At 48.9% G+C, this 24,823-nt stretch overlaps 1 protein-coding gene across 1 annotated transcript; it reads left to right on the top strand.

Annotated features, from left to right (window-relative positions):
• Window positions 1-5,719: 5,719 nt before the first annotated feature.
• On the top strand, window positions 5,720-23,745 carry LOC133341400 (TNF receptor-associated factor 3-like). Its single transcript, XM_061549975.1, is given in 12 exon segments — window positions 5,720-5,993; window positions 13,773-14,054; window positions 15,262-15,313; window positions 17,082-17,186; window positions 17,979-18,140; window positions 18,552-18,632; window positions 19,308-19,382; window positions 19,512-19,604; window positions 19,972-20,112; window positions 21,070-21,306; window positions 22,304-22,684; window positions 22,686-23,745. Coding segments are annotated over 11 exon segments (1,677 nt in total). The 5' UTR covers window positions 5,720-5,993; window positions 13,773-13,809; the 3' UTR covers window positions 22,791-23,745.
• The last annotated feature ends 1,078 nt before the right edge of the window (window positions 23,746-24,823 follow it).

Below are 24,823 nucleotides of genomic sequence, written 5' to 3'. Positions count from 1 at the left end.
GTCGGGTGGTGGCCGGTTTAACGACATTTATATTTACGCGATCTAACCCAAGAAAACCCTGAAATGGATATTGGTCGCGAAAGCCTATGTGTTAAACTTATTAAATAAAATGACGGGATTTTCACATGCACAATTTTTTTTCTTGAGCATAATCTACAATTAAACATCTTGAAGCCAGCAGAGGCTTTCTGGTAGTTGTGGTGATAGATGTGGCATAATGCAAATGAAAAAGTACCAATTTGCTGGTATTTACGTAATTAACACCCATATTGAATTAAAACGGCATTACTTGGAACTAATCACGAAATCTTTTAAATTTTAAGATTTTACAATTTGAAGCAAAAGCTAGAAGTCTATAGGGTTGTAAATGTAAACCCTCTTGCAATATGTACTGTCCAGTATATAGAAAGTCTCTACATTTACAATAATATTCTAATATAATTCACAGTACATTCATTAGTCAAATACCCAGAAATATATATTTAACAATGTATACAGTCTTATAGCAAACAGTAATTGCCATAATTAACTAAATATATGCTGGCTTATCCTAAATTATTGCCTATTCCCGTCTGGTTTTGAGAGGTTTTGCTCTACAGTACTTTAATGTGTCGTTACATGCCTAATGTTAAAGTTACACGTGACCAACTCTTTGGCATTTTCATAGTTTTAAGCAAAACCAATGTCCAAATAAAAATATCCCCATAAAAAAATAATGAACTATTATTGATCTCCATTGGTGATCCTGGGCCAGTGTTGGAAATTCACCGTTCTTATGACAGGGGCCATGTCACGTCATGGGAGAATCCCTTTTATTTCCATGCGTTCAGTGGCGGAGCTTCACAGAAAAGGTGGTACTACGTCTCTGGAAGAAAAGCGACAACTATGATGGTAGTTGAGCCGAGTAGTTGACTTAAGCCAGGATTTGAAATCGTGCGGTAATGTTTGAGTGACTTGGGTACATCAGTTGAGTTGTCGCCAGGCCTTTCTGACTTTACCATTTAAGTATACCTTAATATCTCGGCAACTGTGAAGTGACTTGAAAAAAAATGAAGCAAGATCTGTCTATACTTTGCTGTTTACAACAAGTACGTCATTGACAGCCCTCATAAGTATTGTTTGACATCCGCTATATATATACATCCACATACATTAATTTTAAATCTTATGTAATGTTTGATATCTTGAGGTTTTGTGTAACTGTTTTGTGCATGCTGGCGGTGTGTTAACCCCGTATTACCACGCTCGTTATTTAGACTATAATTGGAATAACTGCGTAGGGAGCACACACTATTGTGATATTAAATTAGCGCAGTGTGGAGTGGCTTTAGTTGAAGGGGTTATAATTAGCATTAGATTTATAACAAATATATATTAGGATTTTACGTCACCCATTGAGCCATGCCTAGAAGTTGGGATGTTTTGACTTATATCAATGCTGTTAGGAAGAATATACTAAACAGGTAGCAATGATGTGATGCTAATGTAGACAATGATTTACACTGGGGTGTCTTTTATATGGAATTGCATAATCTTAATTAAACGCCCTTTTTGGAATTTTGTGTGCTTTGGTTGCGTGTGTTCGCTGTACTGAGAAGCCGTTTCCCCAGTCATCAGTCAACACGTGGCGAGTGTTGAGACCACAACGTGTTTCAAGGGAGCCGTGGATTAAAACAACGGCGCACAAAGGCATAGAACAGCGATCCGGTAATGTTGAGGGTCTTCACGATTCACCTTCTCCGGCGATGCAATACAACTCGATTCAGTGTCGCTTATTGACATCCGGATTTTATTTTCGTAGCGGTGAATAGTAGCGCCTCTAGTGGCTGCAGGGATCCTGTGAACCAGTTTACAACAAATCTAACAACACTCGTTTCGTACGCAAAACTGAGCACGTTCGTCATTTACACTGGTCAACAAAAAAAACATTTTTTTCTGGCCTGGACTTTTGCAGATGTTTTAGACTAATTTCAGGGTGCTGATTCCAAATCTGATCTCAGATTTGCTCTATCACATCTAATTTTTATGCTATCGGCATACCCCATTTTCATTGATTTTACCCGAAATTAACTCCGTCACTTATGATTGCAAGTTGTTGCGAGTCAGTGACTGCTTTAGTGTTAAAATATGGTGCTGTATTTTCAGGATAGTGTGTTTATAATATAATTTTATGTAGATATCCACATTTAATATTTTTCTTCTGCAGTTTTTATTGAAAAGGCAATATTTTATATCTCAAATACCTGTTGTGATAGACAAAAACTGATGCCAGATTTGGAATCAGCACCCCAAAATTACCTTAACGCCGTTGGAATACCTTATGCTAGAAAAAGTGTGTTGACCAGTGTAAATATCAGGTGGCGCTTTAGGCAATAGTTCTTCATAGCAACACACGTACTGCTGGCCCATGCTATCAAGGACCGTTGCTGAAGTCGCCTATATTTTTCCTTTCAAGGCAGTGTTATTGACGAAACGATTTGGGGTTCGATATGTGCTCGTGCAACCACTGCCTGGGCATTATCACCAAACGGATTCTTAAATAAGTGATTGGATGCACGTGTCTTTAGGAATTGATGCATTCGCCCACCCCTATAATATATATACCACGCTTACCAAATCTCCATAGGCTGTACTCGTAGGGATAACATCAGCAGCAGCAGCTTGGTTACAGTGTTGGGGTTACACGTGGGGGTATTTCGGGTTATGCAGTACTGAGAAAAGTTGGTGGCCTTGGGGGCAAGCTCGACATTTGAGATGCTTCCGTTGCTGTCAAAACCACGTTGCCTTGTGGGAGGTGGGGAGGGGGGTCGAAAGAAGCAGACAAACGAGTCGTTTCGTCTTCATTGTCACCGAGAGTCATGCTCAGTCCACTGCCGGATGAAGACCTGCCTGTGTCATTGCCAATCACGGGTGTCAATGCATCTCGCTTCTGCGTGCAAGCTCATCTCATCGTTCATAATATATGGGTTTGAGTCAGATCGCGTTATTTATAAATGTGTCGTAACCCTCCACCACCCGACACGGCCAAACAGTAAAACACGTGTCACGTTTTTCAAAGGACAAAATAATTCACTTCTTTAGCCCACCGGTGTGTTGTCGAGAGAATCAACAGCATTTTAAAATTTGAGTACGACGTTTCGCTGATAATTACAATCGGCTTCATCGGGCAAGAATGGTTAAGCTCTCCTGTTGCTTCTGGTCATAAATCATCTCATCGTTCCATCTCCGCTGCGGTCGTCCTCTTGGTTTTTTTTTATTCTTTTGTTTGCCATTCCGTCACCAGTCTCATCCGTGAGTCATTATCCCTTCTAGGAACACGCCTTGCCCAAGCCTACATTTCTGAAGTGAATACGATGTATCATTTGTGTATTTTCAGTGATACTTGTGCTCATCTCTCTCAATCTGATTTTCTGTACGTACCTGCAGGTTTCCCGGTGAGTGTTGAAGATTTTGCGCCATTTACCTTTGCAGTTTCCATGTTGCCTCTCCACATTTCACAGCAGGCAACATGCACTGATCGAAAACACCATAGCAAGGCACACCGGTGTGTTGCATTTGATCAAATAACATTTTCCAAAAAGCACTTCCATGTAGTCTGGCTCTCCTACGCATGGTGTACGTACGCACGTGTTTCCCAGCAGCGACCTCGAAACACACCGTCAAATGTTCAGCAAACTTGTACGTTCGTTCATACTACATTTATCTTGATATACTGGAAATTTAAAACACGATTGCTCAGCACACACCCAAGACGCCAAGGGGCCAGAAACAAACTGCCCAAATGAAAGTTGTGGTCAGAGGTGATGTGATGCCACGACTATACAGCCGCCAGTGAAGATACCAATACTCACTATTCACCCTGGCAGGTCACGGGACACCCAGCAGGTGCCATGGGTTGGCTGACCGAGATGACTGGCAGATGCTACTACCAGCTGTACCTCCTTGCTGTGCCAACTTGCTGTATTTTTTGGCCGCCCGGCGCTGTCGCTGGTTGTTGTGAGCGTCGCTCCTCTGTCCTCCGTTGTTGCCGGAGGGCGACTGCCTCAAACTGCCCGGTAAGAGCGTCCTTCACGAGCATCCTCCCATAGAGGTCGATCTTGCAACACCGATGGTACCAGTGGAGATGCTCCCCTCTCCATCAGACCCACTTCGGACACCCACTACACTCAGCCGACATCAGACCTCTCCACTCGAGGTTTTTTGGGGCCGTCCATAAATGACGTCACGCACCTAGGTGGGGGGGGGGGGGTCAGACATTTGTGACGATGTGTGACGAGGGGGGGTGAGAAATGTGACATCACATCAAAATGCGCAACTTTAAATATTGACACGTTCTACTTAATTAAATATACTTTTTTATAAATGTTTTCTCCTACAACATCAAGAGTGCAGCGCCACATTAAATACGCACTACAATGACAATAGTTTAAAGCGATTTGAATCATGTTTTATTTAATGGAAAAATGGTTTGGGGGGGGGCAGAGCTTTGTGACGTCATTTGAGGGGGGGGTCTGACTTTTTGTGACGCCGTGTGACGAGGGGGGGGGGTCAAAAATAGTTCAAAACCGCGTGACGTCATTTATGGACGGCCCCTTTCTCTGAGTGGGATGATTGGCACAGTCTGATGACGTACAGCGGTGGCGGGGTGCGAGGTGCGGCCAGCCCCTGTGACAAACGTGGAATGAATGATCCCCTGGGGGGCCGAGCCGCTACGTGTAATGCAGTGGACAGACAGCGTGGTTCAGGTAACACCGCCCCCACGTGGTTCTAAATGAGAGGGCCCCCACGTGGTTCAGGTATCACCAGAGGTGTGGACTCGAGTCATGTGACTTGGACTCGAGTCAGACTCGAGTCATGTGTGACTCGAGTCATGTGACTTGGACTCGAGTCAGACTCGAGTCATGAATTTGATGACTTCAGACTCGACTTGGACTTGCATAACAATGACTTTTTTCCACCTCTGGGTATCACCGCCCCCACGTGGTTCACGTATCACCGCCCCCACGTGGTTTTAAATGAGAGGGCCCCCACGTGGTTCAGGTATCACCGCCCCCACGTGGTTCTAAATGAGAGGGCCCCCACGTGGTTCTAAATGAGAGGGCCCCCACGTGGTTTTAAATGAGAGGGCCCCCACGTGGTTCAAGTAACACCACCACCCCCACGTGGTTCAGGTATCACCGCCCCCACGTGGTTCTAAATGAGAGGGCCCCCACGTGGTTTTAAATGAGAGGGCCCCCACGTGGTTCAAGTAACACCACCACCCCCACGTGGTTCAGGTATCACCGCCCCCACGTGGTTCTAAATGAGAGGGCCCCCACGTGGTTTTAAATGAGAGGGCCCCCACGTGGTTCAAGTAACACCACCACCCCCACGTGGTTCAGGTCACACCGCCCCCACGTGGTTCACGTAAGAGCAGAGGTCGCAACCGGGTACCCGATACCCGTACCCTACCCGATACCCGGCTACCCGGGTACCCGTTTGCGACCCTGGTGCGGCCGGGTCCGGGTACGGGTAGACCGTGAGTCACTGGTGAGTAACCGTGTGTCACTCATTTCCCAACGTCTTATCTCTTCTCACGATTCAAGTTCCTAGAATCAACCCACCCGCGCCTGCAACATGGCTTCATCCCAGAGGTCGCAATCAGGTACCCGGGTACGGCCGGGTACGGGTACCCGTTTGCGACCCTGGTGCGGCCGGGTACGGGTAAGGAATCAAAACCTGTTTGTGACCTCTGCGTAAGAGCGCCTCCACGTGGTTCAGGGGAGAGCGCCCCCAGAATGTTGATGTAAGAGCGCCCCCACGTGGTTCACGTTGAAGTTAGTTTCACTTTCGGATGCTCAACCTTTAGCGCGGCCCACAAGGGAGTGTTTCAGGGCCAGGCAACAGGAAGCAGAGACACAGACAGGGTTGACCACAGCTACGAGCAGACAGGCCGAGAGTGAGGCACGCAAGGAGTTGGACACGGATACAGCAACGCACGAAGACATCGACAGGTACACGCGGAGACGCACGCAGATCGACACAAGGGCACAACGGATGCAGAGCTCGAGAGGAAGACACAAAGGACGTAGGCACAAACACACACTCACGCCGCAGAGACGGCCGCAGACGTACACGCGAACACGAGAGTCAGAGATACACAAACACACGAGAGGCACACGGACAGAGACGGCGAAAGCGAGACGGGACGGAAGAATACAAAAGTAGATTTAACGCAGCTCACGAGTCGAGCACTTTACACCCAGCGCGCATCGCCCACTGAACCCGTGGGTTCATCAGCCGCGCATCGCAGGTGCAGTCAGCAAACGGCCTCCTATATATAAAAAAACCCGACGGTATTGAAATTCACCGGGGCTTCCCGGCTTTCGTGGGCGAGTTATTGATCATTGTGGGTCCGACTGCAGTTTGCTTTGCGTCATGTGGGTGAGCACTCAACACAAGAGCGAGCGGGTGAACTCATTCAGGCAACCCGATGCACAGATTTCTCACCTGCACGCCCTCTCTCTCACCTGCACGCTCTCTCTCTCACCTGCACTCTTTCACCTGCACACCCTCACCTGCACACCCTCACCTGCACACCCTGCCCCTGCACTCTCACCTGCACGCTCTCTCACTGCACGCTCTCTCACACCTGCACCCTCTCACCTGCACGCTCTCTCACTGCACGCCCTCTCACACCTGCACCCTCTCACCTGCACCCTCTCACCTGCACGCTCTCTCACCTGCACGCTCTCTCACCTGCACGCTCTCTCACCTGCACGCTCTCACCTGCACGCCCTCTCACACCTGCACCCTCTCACCTGCACGCTCTCTCACCTGCACGCTCTCTCACCTGCACGCTCTCTCACCTGCACGCTCTCTCACCTGCACGCTCTCTCACCTGCACGCCCTCTCACACCTGCACCCTCTCACCTGCACTCTCTCACCTGCACGCTCTCACCTGCACGCTCTCTCACCTGCACGCTCTCTCACTGCACGCTCTCTCACCTGCACGCTCTCTCACCTGCACGCTCTCTCACCTGCACGCTCTCTCACCTGCACGCTCTCTCACCTGCACGCTCTCTCATCTACACGCTCTCTCACCTGCACTCTCTCACCTGCACGCTCTCTCATCTGCAGCCTGGGAACACCGCTCACCTGTACTGACCAGTCGAGGTGAGTTTGCGTTACCGTTGAGATTCAGTGGTGGATGGAGGGGTTATGAGAAATGCTATTGTATTCTCCCCCTCGCCCTGCAACGTGACAGAAAAGATATATACAGGGTGCTTGAAGAAAATTTTAACACTTCTGAGAATTTTCAAAAAATAAAACGAGAAATGTGCCTCCGGGCTCTGGAGAGGAATCCAGGCGTGTGTTGACGACGATGGCGAACAATTGGAGACTCTCTGACTTTTTGAAGCTATTGACATTACATTTGTTATCATGTTACGGTGTATTATCCGTTCTTTTTTTAAAATTAAAAACCATAATCCCATATAAGTGTAAAACATTTTTTCAAGCACCCTGAATATTTACGCGATCGAACCCAAAAAAAACCTATATTATGGATGATATTAGTCGCGAAAGCCTACGTGTTAAGCAGAAAATATATCGACAAGATATATAGGTGTGGTGATATCAGATAACAAAACATCCGATTAGCACGGTTGGCTACGTACGGTGAGAAAGAAGTCCAACACACGGTACAAATATTCGAAGGCGAATCTATTATTCAGACTGGAAGAATCCAATGAGCTGTGAAGCTACTAATAGGCGGTTTCCCCTTTTTTCTGGCAACAAAACTGACACCTTTTGCAAGGAATCATGCTTACATTAACCACAATACTTGCAGTCAAATGCAAACAAAAAACAATACTCTGATAATTTATGCATCGTCAGAGTATTGTTTTTTTTGCATTTGACTGCAAATATTGTGGTTAATGTAAGCATGATTCCTTGCAAAAGGTGTCAGTTTTGTTGCTAGAAAAAAGGGGAAAACCCCTATTAGTACATTTTGGTACTGGCAAAGGAGGTCCCATGATGATGAGCTGTGAAGCTCTTTATCATGTACGTCCAGCATGTGTGGGGAGGGGGGGTCAGCAAGACAAATGTGTACAAACGTCGAGAGAGAGAGAGAGAGATGTTGCTGCAAGTGAGATGAGAGAAGAGATGACCGGCGAGACGGAGATGAGGGTGAGACCAGTTGGGCCCCTTAAACATGTCAATTGTGAGATATTTGATGAACCCCGATAGTTTGTTTCGTTACGCAGCCTCCTCCTCCCCCCCTTTGAGCTAATTGAAACCCTGGATGTCGCCTTGTTCGTCCTTGTGCCGACGATAACAACATCGCCACTTCCGTCATTTACACAAATCTGGACGCGGAAGGTTGCCACTCGAAGCCCTCCCACAACCCCCGCCCAAAGCTTGCACAGAACTCCCCTTTGGCATCACCACCATCACCACCACAGTGTCTCTGTACAGTCGACATTGCTCTACTATTGTACAACCACACACGACGCCACGACGGCCCTCTTTGTCAATGCGCCGCTTGACGAAGCAGCCGTGGCTCGTGCATGGCGGTGCGCCGCTCTGATCATCCCATCGACGATCGCGCCGTCCCATCGAGACGGATCTCCGAAATGGATGGAGGTGTCAGGGTGGGGGATGGGATGCAAATGTCAGGGAGGAGGATGGGATGGAGGGGGATGGGATGGAGGTGTCAGGGAGGGGGGGGGATGGTTCAGGGAGGGGGATGGAGGTGTCAGGGAGGGGGATGGGAAGGAGATGTCAGGGAGGGGGGGGGGTGGAGGTGTCAGGGGGGGGATGGGAAGGAGATGTCAGGGAGGGGGGGGTGGAGGTGTCAGGGGGGGGGGGGGGATGGAGATGTCAGGGAGGGGGGGGGTGGAGGTGTCGGGGGGGGGATGGGAAGGAGATGTCAGGGAGGGGGGGGTGGAGGTGTCAGGGGGGGGGATGGAGATGTCAGGGAGGGGGGGGGGTGGAGGTGTCAGGGGGGGGGGATGGGAAGGAGATGTCAGGGAGGGGGGGGGAGGTGTCAGGGGGGGGGGGATGGAGATGTCAGGGAGGGAGGGGGGCCTCACTGGCTTGTCCGGCGACTTGACCTCACGAGGCGGCAGCAAGTGGGGAGGGGGATTCGTTGAATTCCATCCCGTGCGGGGAGATTGTGCGCGGGGTCAACGCCCTTCTTTGCCTGTCCGCCAGCCTGGGATTTCCCCTGGCAGGCTGCTGCGGTTTCCTCCCTCCAACACCGATGACGACCATCCCACAACAACGCAACGCAACGCGCAACCCACCACCCACCCACGGTCTCACGGAATTTGTGCCAAAAACATCTCCGCGTGATGTGTGAGCCAGGCAGCAGGCAGCAAGCAAGCAAGTGAAGATCTCTGCTCTAAGGACAACTTTGTTCTGTTGCTGCGTTTGTGAGGTTCTCTCTCTCTCTATCTCTCGTTCTCGCTTGGTGACCGTTTTGTTGAGTAATGTATAGAAGTGTAAATCGTACACAGTGCTGTATATACGCGGACCAGACTGCTACTTGTTGTAAATGTAACAAATATAAAAATGGGACACAGGCCAAGCCACACTTGCTCAGTTCCTTAAAATAATAATAATGAATGAATTGCGCATGTTTCGGAATGCTGATGATGTGACGTCAACGTGTGAAACAAACCTTGAATGTGTCCATGCATGTTGTATTGCGTAACAAATAATAATCACCGCTGGGAAGACAAAGGCGGCCGGGCCCCTCGTGCCGGTCTTCACTAACAGCACTTGCCCCAACAGTCTGCTACAGGCTACACGGGGGCTCTTTGTCTTTGTGTTGTACAATGACCGCGTGGATTGTGAACTGAACGTCCACGTGGATGTTCTCTCGCGTGCGTCATGCAAATCATGTGCAATATTTAAAAAACAACGCGTAATCTATGCTATTATTACCTGTTTAGGTCAGTTAACACCTTATGACTTTTTCATGACATTGTTTTACATAATACAGCGCGAGCCAGTCCTTAAATCTTATTCTTCTTTCGTATGGCTGATGTAGATGCAGAGAGAAACGGCTACAATATCAAATTGAGTCCATAAGTTAAACAATATTCATCACTTAACTATACTCTTTGGTTCTTTGGGTAAAGTCACGTAGGTATAAAATAAAATCAATCACGACGTTTCGGGCGCAACACAAGCGTCCGTCATCAGGTGGGAAAGCACGGTCTGCTGCTGGGGCAGACTGTTTTAAAATGTTTGAAATGGGTGTAGTTCAAGGGTCATAAAGAAGTGGCCGGGGCTAGTGATGTTAATGTGAGAAATTAGCTTGTTACTGTAAGATAGGAGGAGAGCGGCCTCCTGGACGAGAGCACGAAAGTGGCGATGTTAATGTGAGAGATTAGCATGATGTTAATGTGAGAAATTAGAGGGCACGGAAGTGGCTATGTTAATGTGAGAGATTACATGATGTGAATGTGAGAAATTAGAGGGCACGAAAGTGGCTATGTTAATGTGAGAGATTAGCATGATGTTAATGTGAGAAATTAGAGGGCACGGAAGTGGCTATGTTAATGTGAGAGATTAGCACGATGTTAATGAGAGATTAGAGGGCACGGAAGTGGCTATGTTAATGTGAGAGATTAGCATGATGTTAATGTGAGAAATTAGAGGGCACGAAAGTGGCTTTGTTAATGTGAGAGATTAGCATGATGTTAACGTGAGAAATTAGAGGGCACGGAAGTGGCTATGCTAATGTGAGAGATTAGCATGATGTTAACGTGAGAAATTAGAGGGCATGGAAGTGGCTATGCTAATGTGAGAGATTAGCATGATGTTAATGTGAGAAATTAGAGGGCACGGAAGTGGCTATGTTAATGTGAGATATTAGCATGCTGTTTATGTGAGAGATTAGCATGTAACTGTAGAAAAGAAGAAGAGCGGCCTCCTTGACGAGGGAGTGTAACTCAATGGGTGCAATTCAAAGGATATGTGAGCATGAGAGATCTAAGAGGCATAGAGAGAGACAGAGAGTCGGAAATAACAGCTGACATAGGCAGGTAGGATGTAAACATCACAGTCAGTTAAGACTTTACCTGGTTAATAACATCCTTCCAATGATTGCTCAGTTACACTGAGCTCCCATTCCCCATTCCAAGGTTACGCAATATTGGTGACGACACATGCCTGGTAATCGTGGCGATGATGATGAAACATTCTTGACCAACCCAGGAGTTTACAATTAAATACAAAAAATGTGGGCATACTCGATGCTTTTTGAGAAACATATCTTCCATCGTATGGCCAGGTGGAATTTGCAAGATTTTAAATTTGGAGCTTTCGTGACTGCAGGAATTACTCTTTGGTTCTTTCGGTAAAGTCACGTATAAAGATCAAATAATAAATTAAATAATATCATACTAAATAATAGCATACGACGTTTCGATTGCAACACAAGCAATCGAAATTCCTGCTTCATAATTCACTTTACTATGGTGACCACACCAAAGCAAAGACTCGCTATATAACCTCCAACAGAATGTTGGGGCAGGCGCTGTGAGTTAGCACCTATGAAGGCCGGCACGGCACACGAGGGGGTGGGTGGCCAGCACCACGCCCGGCCGCCTCTTTCTCCCAAGTAGTGACGTTTACACACCATTCTTGGTACTCATTTGAGGCTGAGGCGACCTAGGGGAGGCCCAGAACCGGTTCCGATAATTGTAACTTAGGGTTGGCCGTGAGCGGTAATCATAATCGGGTCGCCGAGTTCGTAGCGCAGCGCGCTAGCCGCGACAGTCCAGCTCGCCACGACGCACCACCACCATCATCATCCCTTATGAGACAGAGTTCCTGTTTCGCCATCGAGTTTGCATATCTTCTCTGCCCACATATCTCAAAACTCTGCACGATCTCTCATCTCCATGTGTCTTGAACTTCTCATCCACTATTAATGAACCCAAACTGCCGCTGATACCCCCCCTCCCCATCACATCCTGACTCTACAATTGAGACTCTATCCTATTTCATGGCCTTCCAAAATATCTCCTTCTCCAAACTCAGATGATCCAAAATGTTGCCAACAGACTTATTACCCACAAACGTGAATGAGAGCGCATCATTCCAATACTCCCAATTTCTCCACATGGAAAGCTCTTTAAGCTCTCAATGTGATTGCCCCTATCTAACCTCTACACTTTCACCTCCATCTACTCCCCGTCCATGCACTCTCCTACCTTTCCCCTCTCATCTCACTCTACTCCTTTCCACTCGCAGGTCAAGTAAGCAAAGGCCTTCTTTCTGTCGAAGCCCCCCAGTCAATCATAACTCGGTGGGAGGTCGCTCATTCTCTTTTCCTGCCTCAAAGTCAGGAACTCCACTTCCCCAAGACATCCATACTGTCAAACTGCCTGTGCCTGTTCAGCCACAACACGTTCCTTTTTTCTGTGGCTGTGACTGGCTGCCTCTTGTCTATAAATAAAGTTCCCACTGTTTCTATACAGTGTCTTGTACACACTATAAATCAAACGTGTTGTCGAATATTAATGGAATTGACTGAATAGCCCCATTGCAAGACCCTCTTGAAAAAGGTGGTCTACATTCATTGTGGCTTTACTAAGCATTTAAATTAAATTATGATTATTATTATTGGGAGGGAGCGGTGATGCAGTCGTTCATGCACTGTGCTATTAACTTGGTGAGTTTGATTCTGAGCCGTGGCTAACATCAGTGGCGAGTAATATCTTAACCGGAACTGGGGTTTCTCCTTCACCAAACCCGCGCTGGCTATTGTGGAAAAGTATGGGCAAACAACCTCCATGACCCTCACAGCGTGGGAAAGTCTTCCAGCGGCAGTGGATTGACAATGGGCTTTAAATTGAAAACACATTTCTCTTTAAAACTGCTTTTTGTGTTTAGTTTGTTGATCTTCCCTTGCACATCCGATTAGGACGGTTGGCTGAGTACGGTGCGAAAGAAATTCAGCATATGTACATGCAAATTATAGGTTGTAAAAATGAGACTGGTCCTTGCCACAAGAACATGGATTTTGTATTACTGGCGGAGGGCCCGCCAGCATTGTAGCATTGGGGGGGAGGTTGGAGGGGTGTTGCTGGAGGGAGTTGAGCCCCCCAACTAAAGGCTCGGCCCCTCTTATACACTATCAGTCAAGTCGTTCTAAATATAAACTGTCCGCAGTAGTTGGTGGGAACTGGACAACATGTAACATTTTTCACAATTAAGAAATGGGCGTTGCAGCCTTTCCTCATACGCACAGGGAGTGAGAGCCAGAGCAGAGTGCGTGATAGACAAGAGCAGATCACATCATTCGTCATTCTGCTTCGCGTTTAGCAGTTCACGGTTTTTAGTACAGATAGTCCCCGAGTTACGATGGTCCGACTTGCGATATTTTGATCTTACGATGGCGATACGTTCAATGCATGTTAAAAGTTTTTATAGCAGGTAGGATTGATTCCTGGAAAAACGTTCTATGAAATTGCAGTTCATATCGGTAGGCTAAGAATTTACCTTGTTTTTTTTACTTTACATTTTACTGTGCAATACAGTATTGTAATTAATAAATACATACAGTATATAGTTTATACAGTACGCTACTGTAAATTTGTCTGTTTTGCTAAATTATCACCATTCTTTAAGACTCCTGGGTAGGCTAGGCCATCTTCGACTTACGATATTTTCGACTTACGACGATGGGCTCGTCGTAACGCATCTCCGTCGTAAGTAGAGGACTACCTGTATTGATGGTGAGTGTTTCTGTGTCCGCCTTTCTAACCAAGGTCACAGCGTTGGGGCCCGCCCGCCCGCCCGCCTGCCATGGCCCAGGGCCCCACAACCCTGTGCTCTTTCCCGCCGGCGCCGGGCCCCGTGAGCCGTGGCGCAGAGTGCGCCATCCCGTCCGAATCGGCCGTGGAGCCGCTAGTCGGCGGCTACACCTGCGACTTCACGAGCCCACCCGAGCCGCGCTACCTGTGCGGCTCGTGCCACCTGGCGCTGCGCGACCCCCACCAGACGGGCTGCGGGCACCGCCTGTGCCTCACCTGCGCCAAAGTCATCCTCAGGTGGGGAGGGCATAAGGGGACAGAACTGGCGCGCGGGCGAACGTTTACCGGGAGTGTTAGTGCCGTCCAGCTCTGTAACGTCAGAGAGGCTGAGCTGCCCCCCACCCCCCCGCCCCTTCAAGTCAAGCCTAAGATGGCGTGGCAGCCAAGGGAGGGAACGTGTCCAAGAGAATATCTGCCGCGTAGGTGGAGTGATGAAACGTGCTCGTGTGTACGCAATGGGTGGATTGTTACATCACAGGGCCATGAGAGATGGTGGATCTTCATGCAGCAGTGGATTGATCGTGGTGGATAATGATGAATGAGGATTGGACCATGTACACTTTTGATCGGTTTGTCCCCATCCCAAAACGGATCTGCAATGCCACAATCTGTCCCACTCCTGCACATGAACTGATGAACCCCATCCGACTGTCTTCACAGCGGTCCTACTCTTGGTTGCGTTTTATCATTTTGCTACTGTTTCCGCACCAGTGTCATTCCTCCACCCTTAACCATCGAGTGAATTGAGTTAGTGGCAAGATACGACCGTAGCACTCGGCATAGTCTAAATATTACCAGTGATACACGTGGCTTAGAGAACATTCCAGTCAAACTGCTTTTAGCTATGTTGATTCAGAGGGTGCGGGTTATGCATGACATTATGTATAATTATGGATAATAAGTTGAAGTATGACTTTTTTTACTTGCAAAAAAATGTGTGGATAATATTAATTCAGAACTTTCAGGGTCTCACTTCTGGGAAACCCGGCTGACTGTAAATGTAGATAATAGGATGCATGTGCTATGTGGCAACACTTAACCATGAATAATCAGCAGAATTTCTGCAGATCATTTAAGTCAGAGGTAGGAATCCTATGGCCCACACACGGTAGTCAGCCCACAACCTATTTTTAACATGGTCCCGCAGTCACATGAGGCCTACCACTTGAAAATGGCCTGTAACTCTCACGCCAAACATATTCGTCTCAATAATTCGGTGTTAGAGGGGAATATTTATAACCTGTCAACGATGCTGCGTTCTCAATTTTAGCACACTTGGTTCACTTCTGTCACTGCAAGAGCCTCTTGCAGTGACAACAACGATTGAGGTTTTGCCTTGCCCGAGCTAGAGGGGCTGTGACTAACTAGAAGAGGGGGGCAATAAGATCGCAAAAGAGGGAAGTTTCACCGTGGCCTTCGTTTTTTCTTGTTGTGTTTTTTTCAGTGCCCCAAGCCCGGCGTGCCCCGAGTGTGCCTCCCCCCTCGCCGAGCACGAGGTGAGATCACGACAGGTTCCCCACTGGCAAGTGTGTAAGTGGCTACGGCTCGCTGATGAGCTATCGGAACATGAAGCTGCCCACGTCTCTTGCATTTTTGAATTACCGGTGGATGTTATTCACCCAAAAGAAGTTCCTTATGGCAGACAATTACTAGTGTCGTTTGTTTATGATACTATATTAAAAGAAAAAAATGCTGCCTTCCTAGAAGGGATGAATGGGCGGATGGTCACGTCCAAAGGACATGCGGGTTGCAAGTTCAAAAGAAAAATTATGAAATGGTTTAGTTTTAAACGGTGTAGTCATTGATGCCAATTGCATGTCACATTTACGAAGGAACCGCAGACAAGCTGGGAAGGCAGAAAAGTGGTGAGCCGGCATCAACAATTGCCCAAGCTCTGCAGTTCTCTATATATTAACATGTTTTCAGCCAATTAATGAGAAAAGGCTCGGCAAGTCAGGAAGGTTCTTTCTTGGGATGTTTTACCAGTTACATTTTAAGGGGTGTTTTGCAATACATTCTAATTTAATATACAACATACTGCGACTATATACTACAATGTTATTCCTGTTTAGCGAGTGGAGAGCGTGAGTGCAAGGGTGCATTAACAAACACGCAAACATGCGTTCACCATCCACGCGTCAAACATTTAGGCAATGATGATATGGGGGGTGCAGAATGAATCGAGAGGAAATGATGAAGAAACTTATTTTTTTGGTTCTTTATTTGACCTTCCCGCTACAGTTTCCCTATTTTTGTCACTCGACGCTGCGGGCTGGATATGGCCACACACATTACCTGTAACTTTTTTTTTTCGAGCATTTTGTTGAAAAACTTCCAAGCACGAGGAGCTTCTTGAGTTTCGTCGCGAGGCCCTTGATGCAAAAATACCACGAGAAACGTGGTATTTCAACCGCATAGCTGAACATTCCTGCTCTGAACCTGCTGCCTGGGTCCTCCCCCAGCTCCCAGCCCCCATCCTCCAGCCCTTGTGCTCTCCATCCCTTTCCCGTCCACCCGCCCTTTTGCCCTCATTCCTTTGGCCGTTGCAATTTGCCCTTTCACCTCCCGATTAGCACGGTTGGCTACGTACGGTGCGAAAGAAGTTCAACATACATACAGCATGCACACGTACGAAAGCAGTGACTCAATACACACGGTTTAATTATGGACGTCTCATACCCGGACTCAAACCCGGCTCTCCGAGTTGGTGACTCCACGACTCTGACTCGGCATCATCTCCCTGAGCCGCCTGGCTCTGCCAATGTCCCCTCGTCTCTCACTTTACTGTCTTTGACACTCCACGATGTGCATCCCGTGTCTCCCTGTCCCTCTCCATGTCTCCTCTTGTCTGCCCATGTGTCCTCGTGTTTCCCCCTTCCCTGTCCCTCCACGTGTCCTCCGTGTCTCCCCATTCCTCCCCATGTCTCTCCGTGCTTCCCCGCATGTCCCCATCTCTCCCCATGTCTCTCCGTGTCCCCCCATGTCTCCCCGTGTGTCCTCGTGTGTCCTCCGTGTCTCCCCATTCCTCCCCTTGTCTCTCCGTGCTTCCCCGCATGTCCCCATGTCTCGCCATGTCTCTCCGTGTCCCCGCATGTCTCCCCGTGTGTCCTCCGTGTCTCCCCATTTCTCCCCATGTCTCTCCGGCTCTCTCCGTGCCTCCCCGCGTGTCCCCATCTCTCGCCATGTCTCCCCGTGTCCCCCCATGTCTCCCCGTGTGTCCTCTTGTGTCTCCCCGCATCTTCGCGTCGTCTGTGGGAGGAGCAGCTGTACAGAGACGCGTGCTGTACCCGGGAGGTGCTGGGGCTTCTCGTGTTCTGCTCGAACCGCGCAGCTGGCTGTGAGGACACGGTGGCGCTGCGCCACCTCGAGGTGAGCACCACACTGCGTCCTCATGCACCGCATCCCCCATGCGCGTGAGGATGTGTGTGAGAGACAGAATGGGGAGTGGTAGTGCAGCGGTTCGTGCACTGCGCTACGCATTTGGCGACTCGGGTTCAATTCCCCGGTCACGGTCGACACCAGTAATGATTATCTGAACCGGTCCTAGGCCTCCCCTTGGTCGACTCAGCCTCAAAAAATAAGTACCTGGTGTGTTGTGTAAACATCGCCACTAGAGAAACAAAGGTGGTCGAGGGTGGTGCTGGCTACCCACCCCCTCGTGTGCTGTGTCGGCCTTCATGGATGTTTGCTGACAACACTTCCTCCTATAGTCTGTTAAGGCTACGGTGGGGGGAGGGTCTTTGTTTGTGTCATATGCGGTGTGCAGTAGAAGCTCACTGCATGCTTCGTGGTGTGTGTGTCGTGTATTTTGTGATGTGTTTTCTTAATGTATATTGTGTGCGGTTTATACTCACTGAGTGTGGGGTGTATGGTCGTTGTGTGTAGTGTTTGGTGTGTGTGTGGTATATGCTCACTGTGTATGATGTTTGTGGTGTTTGGCGTTTGTTGTGTATGGTGTTGTGGATGCTCACTGTGGTGTGTGGTGCATGTGTGGTGTATGCACGCACACTGTGTGTGTTCTGCGGTGTGTGTGATGTATGCGCACTGTGGTGTGTGTAGAGTGTGGTACGCGTGTAGTGTATGCTCACTGTGTGGTGTGTGGTCCATGCTCACTTTGTGTGGTGTGTCGTGTGTGGTCTATGCTCACCGTGTGTATTACAGACTCACCGTGCGAAGTGCCCGCATGAGCGCGTGCTGTGCGACTTCCCGCGCTGCGGCACCTCCGTTCAGCGCACACAGCTCGCCACACACCGTACCTCCTGCCCTCACCGTGCCGAGTTCTGCAAGTATTGCAGTGCAGCCGTGACCTGCTCCCTCCTTGAGGTGCCAGCATCACCATCATCATCTTCAGCATCGTCGTCGTCATCATCATCACCAACGTCATCACCGTCACCACTGTCATCACGATCATCATCATTGTCATCATCGTAACCATTTTCATAATCACTATCATAACTTTACTAGAATGTTTACAATCATCACCTTCATCATTATGATTTTAACTGTGATAATAACTATCATCGTTAACATAATAATACTAGTTATCCATTGTCTGCATTTTTGTCATCATCATGATAGTTAGAGTTGGGCTTTGAGCCTGGGTTAGGGTCAGGGTAAGGATACTTAGTGTCAGGGTTAGTGTCAGGGTTAGTGTTGTATCAGAGTTTGGACCGGTCTGTGCATTGCTCACGGCTCCCCTTGCCTGCCCCCTGGCTGCCCCCTGGCTGCCCCCAGAGGCACCACAAGGAGGAGTGTGCACAGTACCCGCTGCCCTGCCCCAACAACTGCGAAGAGCATGGCATCCCACGCGCAGAGGTGAGAGGGCAGTGGGGTAGCTGTCGAGTGTGCAGGCGGTGCAACTGCACTGGGGCCCACGGGCTGATGGTGTTGGGGCCCAGGCACTGGGTTACAATGTGGAGAGGTAAAGGTTGATAGGGGTTCCCAATGCATTCTCTGCACCAGGGTCCATGCCAACCACACCACACTACACCACTGTGAAACGGCATGTTGATACAGGAGATGATGACATGTGGCGTGTGATGATGATACGATCTGATGATGATGGGGGTGGTGGTTTTGTGTGACGGTAATAACATTTATATTTAGATGTGTGAATGTAAGAATCATTAATTTTGTATTCACATACATTATACGATATAGATTTATAGATTTATGCCACTCATAGAATCTACATTCACAATGGAAAATTGGAATCGATGTGTGCATGTGTGTGGGGAGCGATAGTGTAGCGGTTAGCGCGCTGGACTATGAACCTGGCGACCCGAGTTCGATTCCCGCTCACGGCCAACACCAGAGATGTTTTCCTGCACCAGTATTGGTACGGTGTATAAACCTCGCCACTGGGGAGACAAGGGCAGCCAGGCGTGGTACTGGCCACCCACCCGTTCCAGCCTTCATAGGTGCTACACGCTAATAGGAGCTACCTCAACAGTCTATTAAGGCTACGTGGTGGATCTTTGTCTTTGACAGCTCTCTCAGCACATGTCAGCCTGTGCGATGTCCACCAAGCTCTGTGGGTTCCACATGCTGGGGTGCACCTTTAAGGTAAGAGGCCTCTGTGCATGTGTTTATGTTTGTTGTGTTTGTGTGTACCCGTATGTGTGCGTGTGTGCCGTTGTACCGGTGCAGGTATGTATGTGTCTATTTGAATGTACGTGCTTGCGTGCGATGCAGGGCACGAGCGAGTCGGTGCGCGAGCACGAGGAAGCTGCGGTGCGGAGTCACTTCACTCTGGTGATCAGCAGGAATTCCGAGCTGGAGCTGCAGGTGACAGAGACTGCCGTGTATCTGTGTCTCGTGTGTGCATCCATTTCTGTCTGCGTGCCTGTCCGTGGTTCCACTCTTTCTTTCTTGTGCACGTATCTGTGTATTTCTGTCAAGTTTGTCCGTTCTTGTCTGCCTGTAGGGCTGTCTGTGTTTGCCCATTCCTGCATGTTTATCTCAGTGTCCGTCTATTTCTGTCGATCTGTCCGTGTGTCCACCATTTTTTTCCGTCTAACCCTAACATCGATTCTAATCCTGACGTCAACTCTGTACGTGCGTATCTTAAACTTCTTTCGCACAGCACGTAGCCATCTCAGCCCTAACCATGAACGTTTACTCTAACCCTTAACCCCCCCTCCCTTGGCTGCAGTGTGCTCGGCTGCAGTGCTCGATCGAGGATCACACCAACATGTCCGAGATGCTGACTCAGCGCGTGGCTCAGCTGGAGCAGGACCTGTCTCACTGGAGCAAGCTCACTGGCTCCAACAACACGCGCCTGGGCTCCACGCTGGTGCGTGCTTGGCCACACCTGCAGCACTCGCCAGTCGCACATCTTTGACCTGACCCTCAAGAATGCATCGCTGTATCGGGCGGTGACACGGCCTAGCGGCGGTAGCGCGCTTGTTGGAGAGGTTCGTGTTTCGACCCCTTATGCTTTGCAGAGGACGTTAAAGATGCCTTGATGTAATTCGAAGTGAGTAGGCCATTAAATTGGGATGGCACATGGCAATCGTCACTTCCTACTGGCAGACGAGTGCTGTTTGCATGCCCAGTGCTGAGTCACTTTCTGTCCAGTCACAGCTGCCACTGGGGATATGCTGCCAAACGTTTGAGATGAAATTTGATGTAAAGCGCTCTTGAGACACCTCTCTGCGTAAAAGATGCTATGTGAAGTAAAAATCGTGATCATTGTTAAATTTGACTTAAAACTTTCGTGGCTGCTGGAATTCATTTTCTTTGGTTCTTTCGGTAAAGTCACGTCGATATTTTAATTTTCTACCTACGTGACTTTACCGAAAGAACCAAAGAACATGATCGTTATTACTGACATTTGCTGGCCATCCTACAACCCATTTTTTTGAAAAGCCTCTACATGTCTCCCACCAATGCGAACACACTTAATAAATAATTTTACACTCGTGATACCCTTCGTCCAACACACGGTGCTATTTGGTTTGCTTACAACATTCAATGACATGTAAGATGAGAGCATTGCTATCTTGCAGTTTTGTCATGTACACACACACGGCCTCTGATGTTTCCCCACAAGAAACAATCCTGTGGGGTGATGTAAGACAAACGCAGGCCATGCACTTGTTCCAGCCAGGCCATTCCAACACACAGATGTCTCTGGAAACCAATTAGGTAATGCACAAAACCAGGTTAATTTTTACAAATCAATGGACTATCTAGAAAAAACGTTTATGTAACCCGCGCGTCGTTTTTCCTGACCGTTGTTTCGCGACAGGAGATGCTCACGCAACACAACGAGCAGCTGCAGAGTCTGCACGTGGCTCAGCGCGCGCCCCAGCGCGACGCTGACACGGCGGCGCTGCGCAGGGACATGGCGACACTGCGCGAGCGCCTGCGTGCCCTGGAGGGGGCACTGGGCAACCCGAGCCCCTGCGAGGAGCGGTGTCACACGCACGAGCAGCGACTCACGATGCACGACGCTCTCCTCGACACCGCCGAGCGGCGTTTGCAGGTCACCGAAATTAATGAATCACTCGCCTAGGGTATGACCGGCCATTCTAGATTTGAAGCTTTCGTGACTGCAAGGATTCATATTCTTGGGTTTTTTCGGTAAAGTCACGTAGGTAAAAAATTAAATTAATAAAAGTAAAATTACAAAAAATCACGACGTTTCGGAGGCAACACAAGCTTCCGTCTTCAGGTGGAACCGTCACAGCACGCTTGCTGTATCAAGTAAAGAGAAGTTCCAAGAGATCCTACCCCGTATATATACTGGTTGAGGGGGGAGGAGCCAGGACAGGCCCCCTTTTTATTATTATGGTAAGGTTGGTGCGGCTGAAACTGCGGCTAGTCTACATAACAAAGGACTGAGCCTTTGTTATGTAGACTGGCTGAGAGGGGGGGGGGGTGCCAGAGTTGTTAAAGTGCAAGCTGCTGCTAATGGGACCGAGCCCCTGCCATGTAGATGGTAAAAGCAAAAAAGCAGGTCAGGAAGAAACAGCCTCCTGTAATGTTGCTTTTTTACCTACGTGATTTTACCGAAAAAACCCCAAGAATATGACCGGCCAGTTAACTTGACCGCTTAACGATAGACTGCACGACTTGAAGAGTTAACGTTCGGCCAAGTAAATCAATTACTTAACGATGCACTAAGTGACTCTATGACCGACCACTTGAGTTGACTACTTAACAGCTGAGCCGCATGACTTATTTATTTTACGCGTGATAAATTAAGGAATGGCTGAACTACTTATTGACTCGCCAAGTGACTTAATGACGTCATGACTAGCTGATTGACCGGGTGACATAACACTCTTAACAACCTACCAAGCGACATAATGACCAGCTTTGTTATTACTTGCCACGTGACTTAATGACTTAACGACCAAGCTGCTTAACGAGTGATCTCACGAGGGATTCATGAATTACAGGGAGTCTAGGGTAACACGAACCACTGAACTTCACTGCAAGCTTCCAACGTCCACTTTCTCGCGCGTCTACGTATGCAGGTTCTGGAGACGGCAGGCTACAGCGGCAAGCTGGTGTGGAAGATCCGCGACTACGCGCGGCGCAAGCAAGAGGCCGCCAGCGGCCGCACGCTTTCGCTGTACAGCCAGCCCTTCTACACGTCGCCCTTCGGCTACAAGATGTGCGCGCGCGCCTACCTCAACGGCGACGGCGTCGGCCGTAACACGCACCTGTCGCTCTTCTTCGTGGTGATGCGCGGCGAGTACGACGCGCTGCTCGAGTGGCCCTTCCGCCGTCGCGTCACGCTGTCGCTGCTCGACCAGGGCGCGGCGCGGCGCCACCTGTCCGACACGTTCACGCCGGACCCGGCGAGCGGCAGCTTTCGCCGGCCCGATGGCGACATGAACGTGGCGTCGGGGTGTCCCGCTGTTCGTGTCGCACGTCGCCCTCGAGGGATCGTCGTACCTCGTAGACGACACGGTGTTCGTGCGCGTCGTCGTCGACCCGGGCGGAGCGAGCGACCCCTGAACTTTTGGCTCCCCCCCTTACCCCCGAAGCGGCGGTCGTCCCCCCGTGGAAGGAGGATGAAGCCTCTGTAAAAAGTGTAAGGGTGTCTTCGGGTCACAACCAGAAGCGCTCGTGTTAAAATGAGCTGTGAAATGACAAAACGCAATGGCCTAAGTGTCACGGTATTCAAATGGTGCCTATTTTCCATTGGCGGTTATACAAAGCGAGTGGTGGAAACTCCACATTCCTGTGGTATGAATCGTCCCTCCAAACAACTAATGTACATTTTACCGACACGGGAGAGATCACGATTGATGATTGTATTAAATTGCAAATAAATCAACATCTATACACATGCATGTGTTGTATAAGCCTGAAATGCTATTCTGACATTTTAATAATGTAATAATAATAATACTGCCCTTTTTCAATCCACTGCTGGATGAAAGCCTCGCCACGCCGTGTCGGTCATGGGATTGTTTAATCAAACTTCATGCTCGTCAGAGCGGGTCGGTGAATATGGTGGCCCATGACCAGTTCAGATATCACTCGTCACTGATGTTAGCCGTGGCCAGGAATCAAACTCAGGTCACCGGGTTCATAGTTCAGTGTGCTAACCACCATTGCACCACTGCTTTCTCCCAATAATAGAAATTACGTAATCCAAAAATATGCTGAAATTAACATTTTTATATAAAATAATAACTCACACGTGGTGATTTGTGTGTGGTCATATACAATGAAGCTTGCCTTTTTGCTTTGGCTGCCAGGTAACTTGCATACGCCATGATATCGCATTTAGAAATAACCACTGTTACTTTTCTCGTGTCGGTGTTCATAACTATTTAATTGATATTTTTGGTACGATAATTAAGAATTAAATATTTTACGTGTCCGCTGGGTTCTACGGTCATTGTGTTGCCGACGCGTTGATGTGGCTCTGTGCATTCTACTGCGATAAACGCCGAGATCTTAAGAGGACATCGCCCTCGTGTTTTTTTTCCACGGTGATCTCAAGATCATTTCTTCCCCTCCTTAAAGTAATTCATCGTCCCACGGCTGTCAATCCATACAGTTTACCCGTATTCTTGTACAGATAAATTTAGCAATTTTTTCTGTCTATTTGTGCTTCTCCCTTGTGATGGGACTTTTAGATTTATAAGGGCACGGGGTGACCAATAAGGGTCTGAATTGGTCAGTAATAACGTAGAGAGAGCACTGATAAGGGGTTCACAGGTTTGTCATCCTAGGTAGGCCTCGGCAAGGTAAGATGAATTACCTTTATTACCGGGTAAAAGGGTAAAGGTTTCGACATGCCAAGGGGTAAGGTAAAGAGTAGGGTAAAGGTAGCTCAGAAGAATTACCCGGTAGGGTAAGGGTAGGGCGAATAATTACCCGGTAAATACAGTACCTTGTTTACCGCTAAAAGTTCCGTGGCGCAGTGACGCAGTCCGTGGCCTCCATTTTAAAGTGATGGCGGAGCACATGGAGACGGTCCACGTGCTTGAGGTCGAGGTACTAGAGGACGAGGATGCCAGCAACGGCTTTTTTGGGGTTGCTGCGAACAGCAATCGAAAGAGGCAGCGGTATGCGTTCCCGTGGGAGCACACACACGATTGGATGGAGGGTGATCCGCATGCACAGCAAGGGAAGCGGCAGTGCGTGCACTGCCGCAAGTGGTTTTCCACCCACACGAACGCGTCGGGGTGGAAAGCCCACCTCAAGAAACACAACGTGCTCGCCCCAGGCAGCGAGGTCGGGACGTCGGCGTCGGCGAGCTGCCTAATACAGCAAACGCTGAGCCGGCCAGCAATCCCGGATCGCCTCCTGGTAAAGTTTGAGAACGCGGTGGTGGATTTTGTTATCCAAGGTGCAATCTCTTTGCGAGCCGCCGGCAGCGACAAGTTCAAGACCTTGGTCAACACATTGACGCAGGGATACGAGGGATCATCGACCCGCACCATCATTCGCAGGATTGTCGAGCATCAGGCCATCATGCTGCCCATCGTCAGGGCGTTCTTCTCCAACCTGGACGTCGCCATCTCGCTCACCAT

The sequence above is a fragment of the Lethenteron reissneri genome, chromosome 11 (assembly GCF_015708825.2).
Source record: "Lethenteron reissneri isolate LAM-NWPU_2019-01 chromosome 11, ASM1570882v1, whole genome shotgun sequence".
NCBI lineage: Eukaryota > Metazoa > Chordata > Hyperoartia > Petromyzontiformes > Petromyzontidae > Lethenteron > Lethenteron reissneri.
The sequence above is the reverse complement of the archived record's forward strand: the minus strand, read 5'-3'. Positions and strand labels throughout refer to the sequence as shown.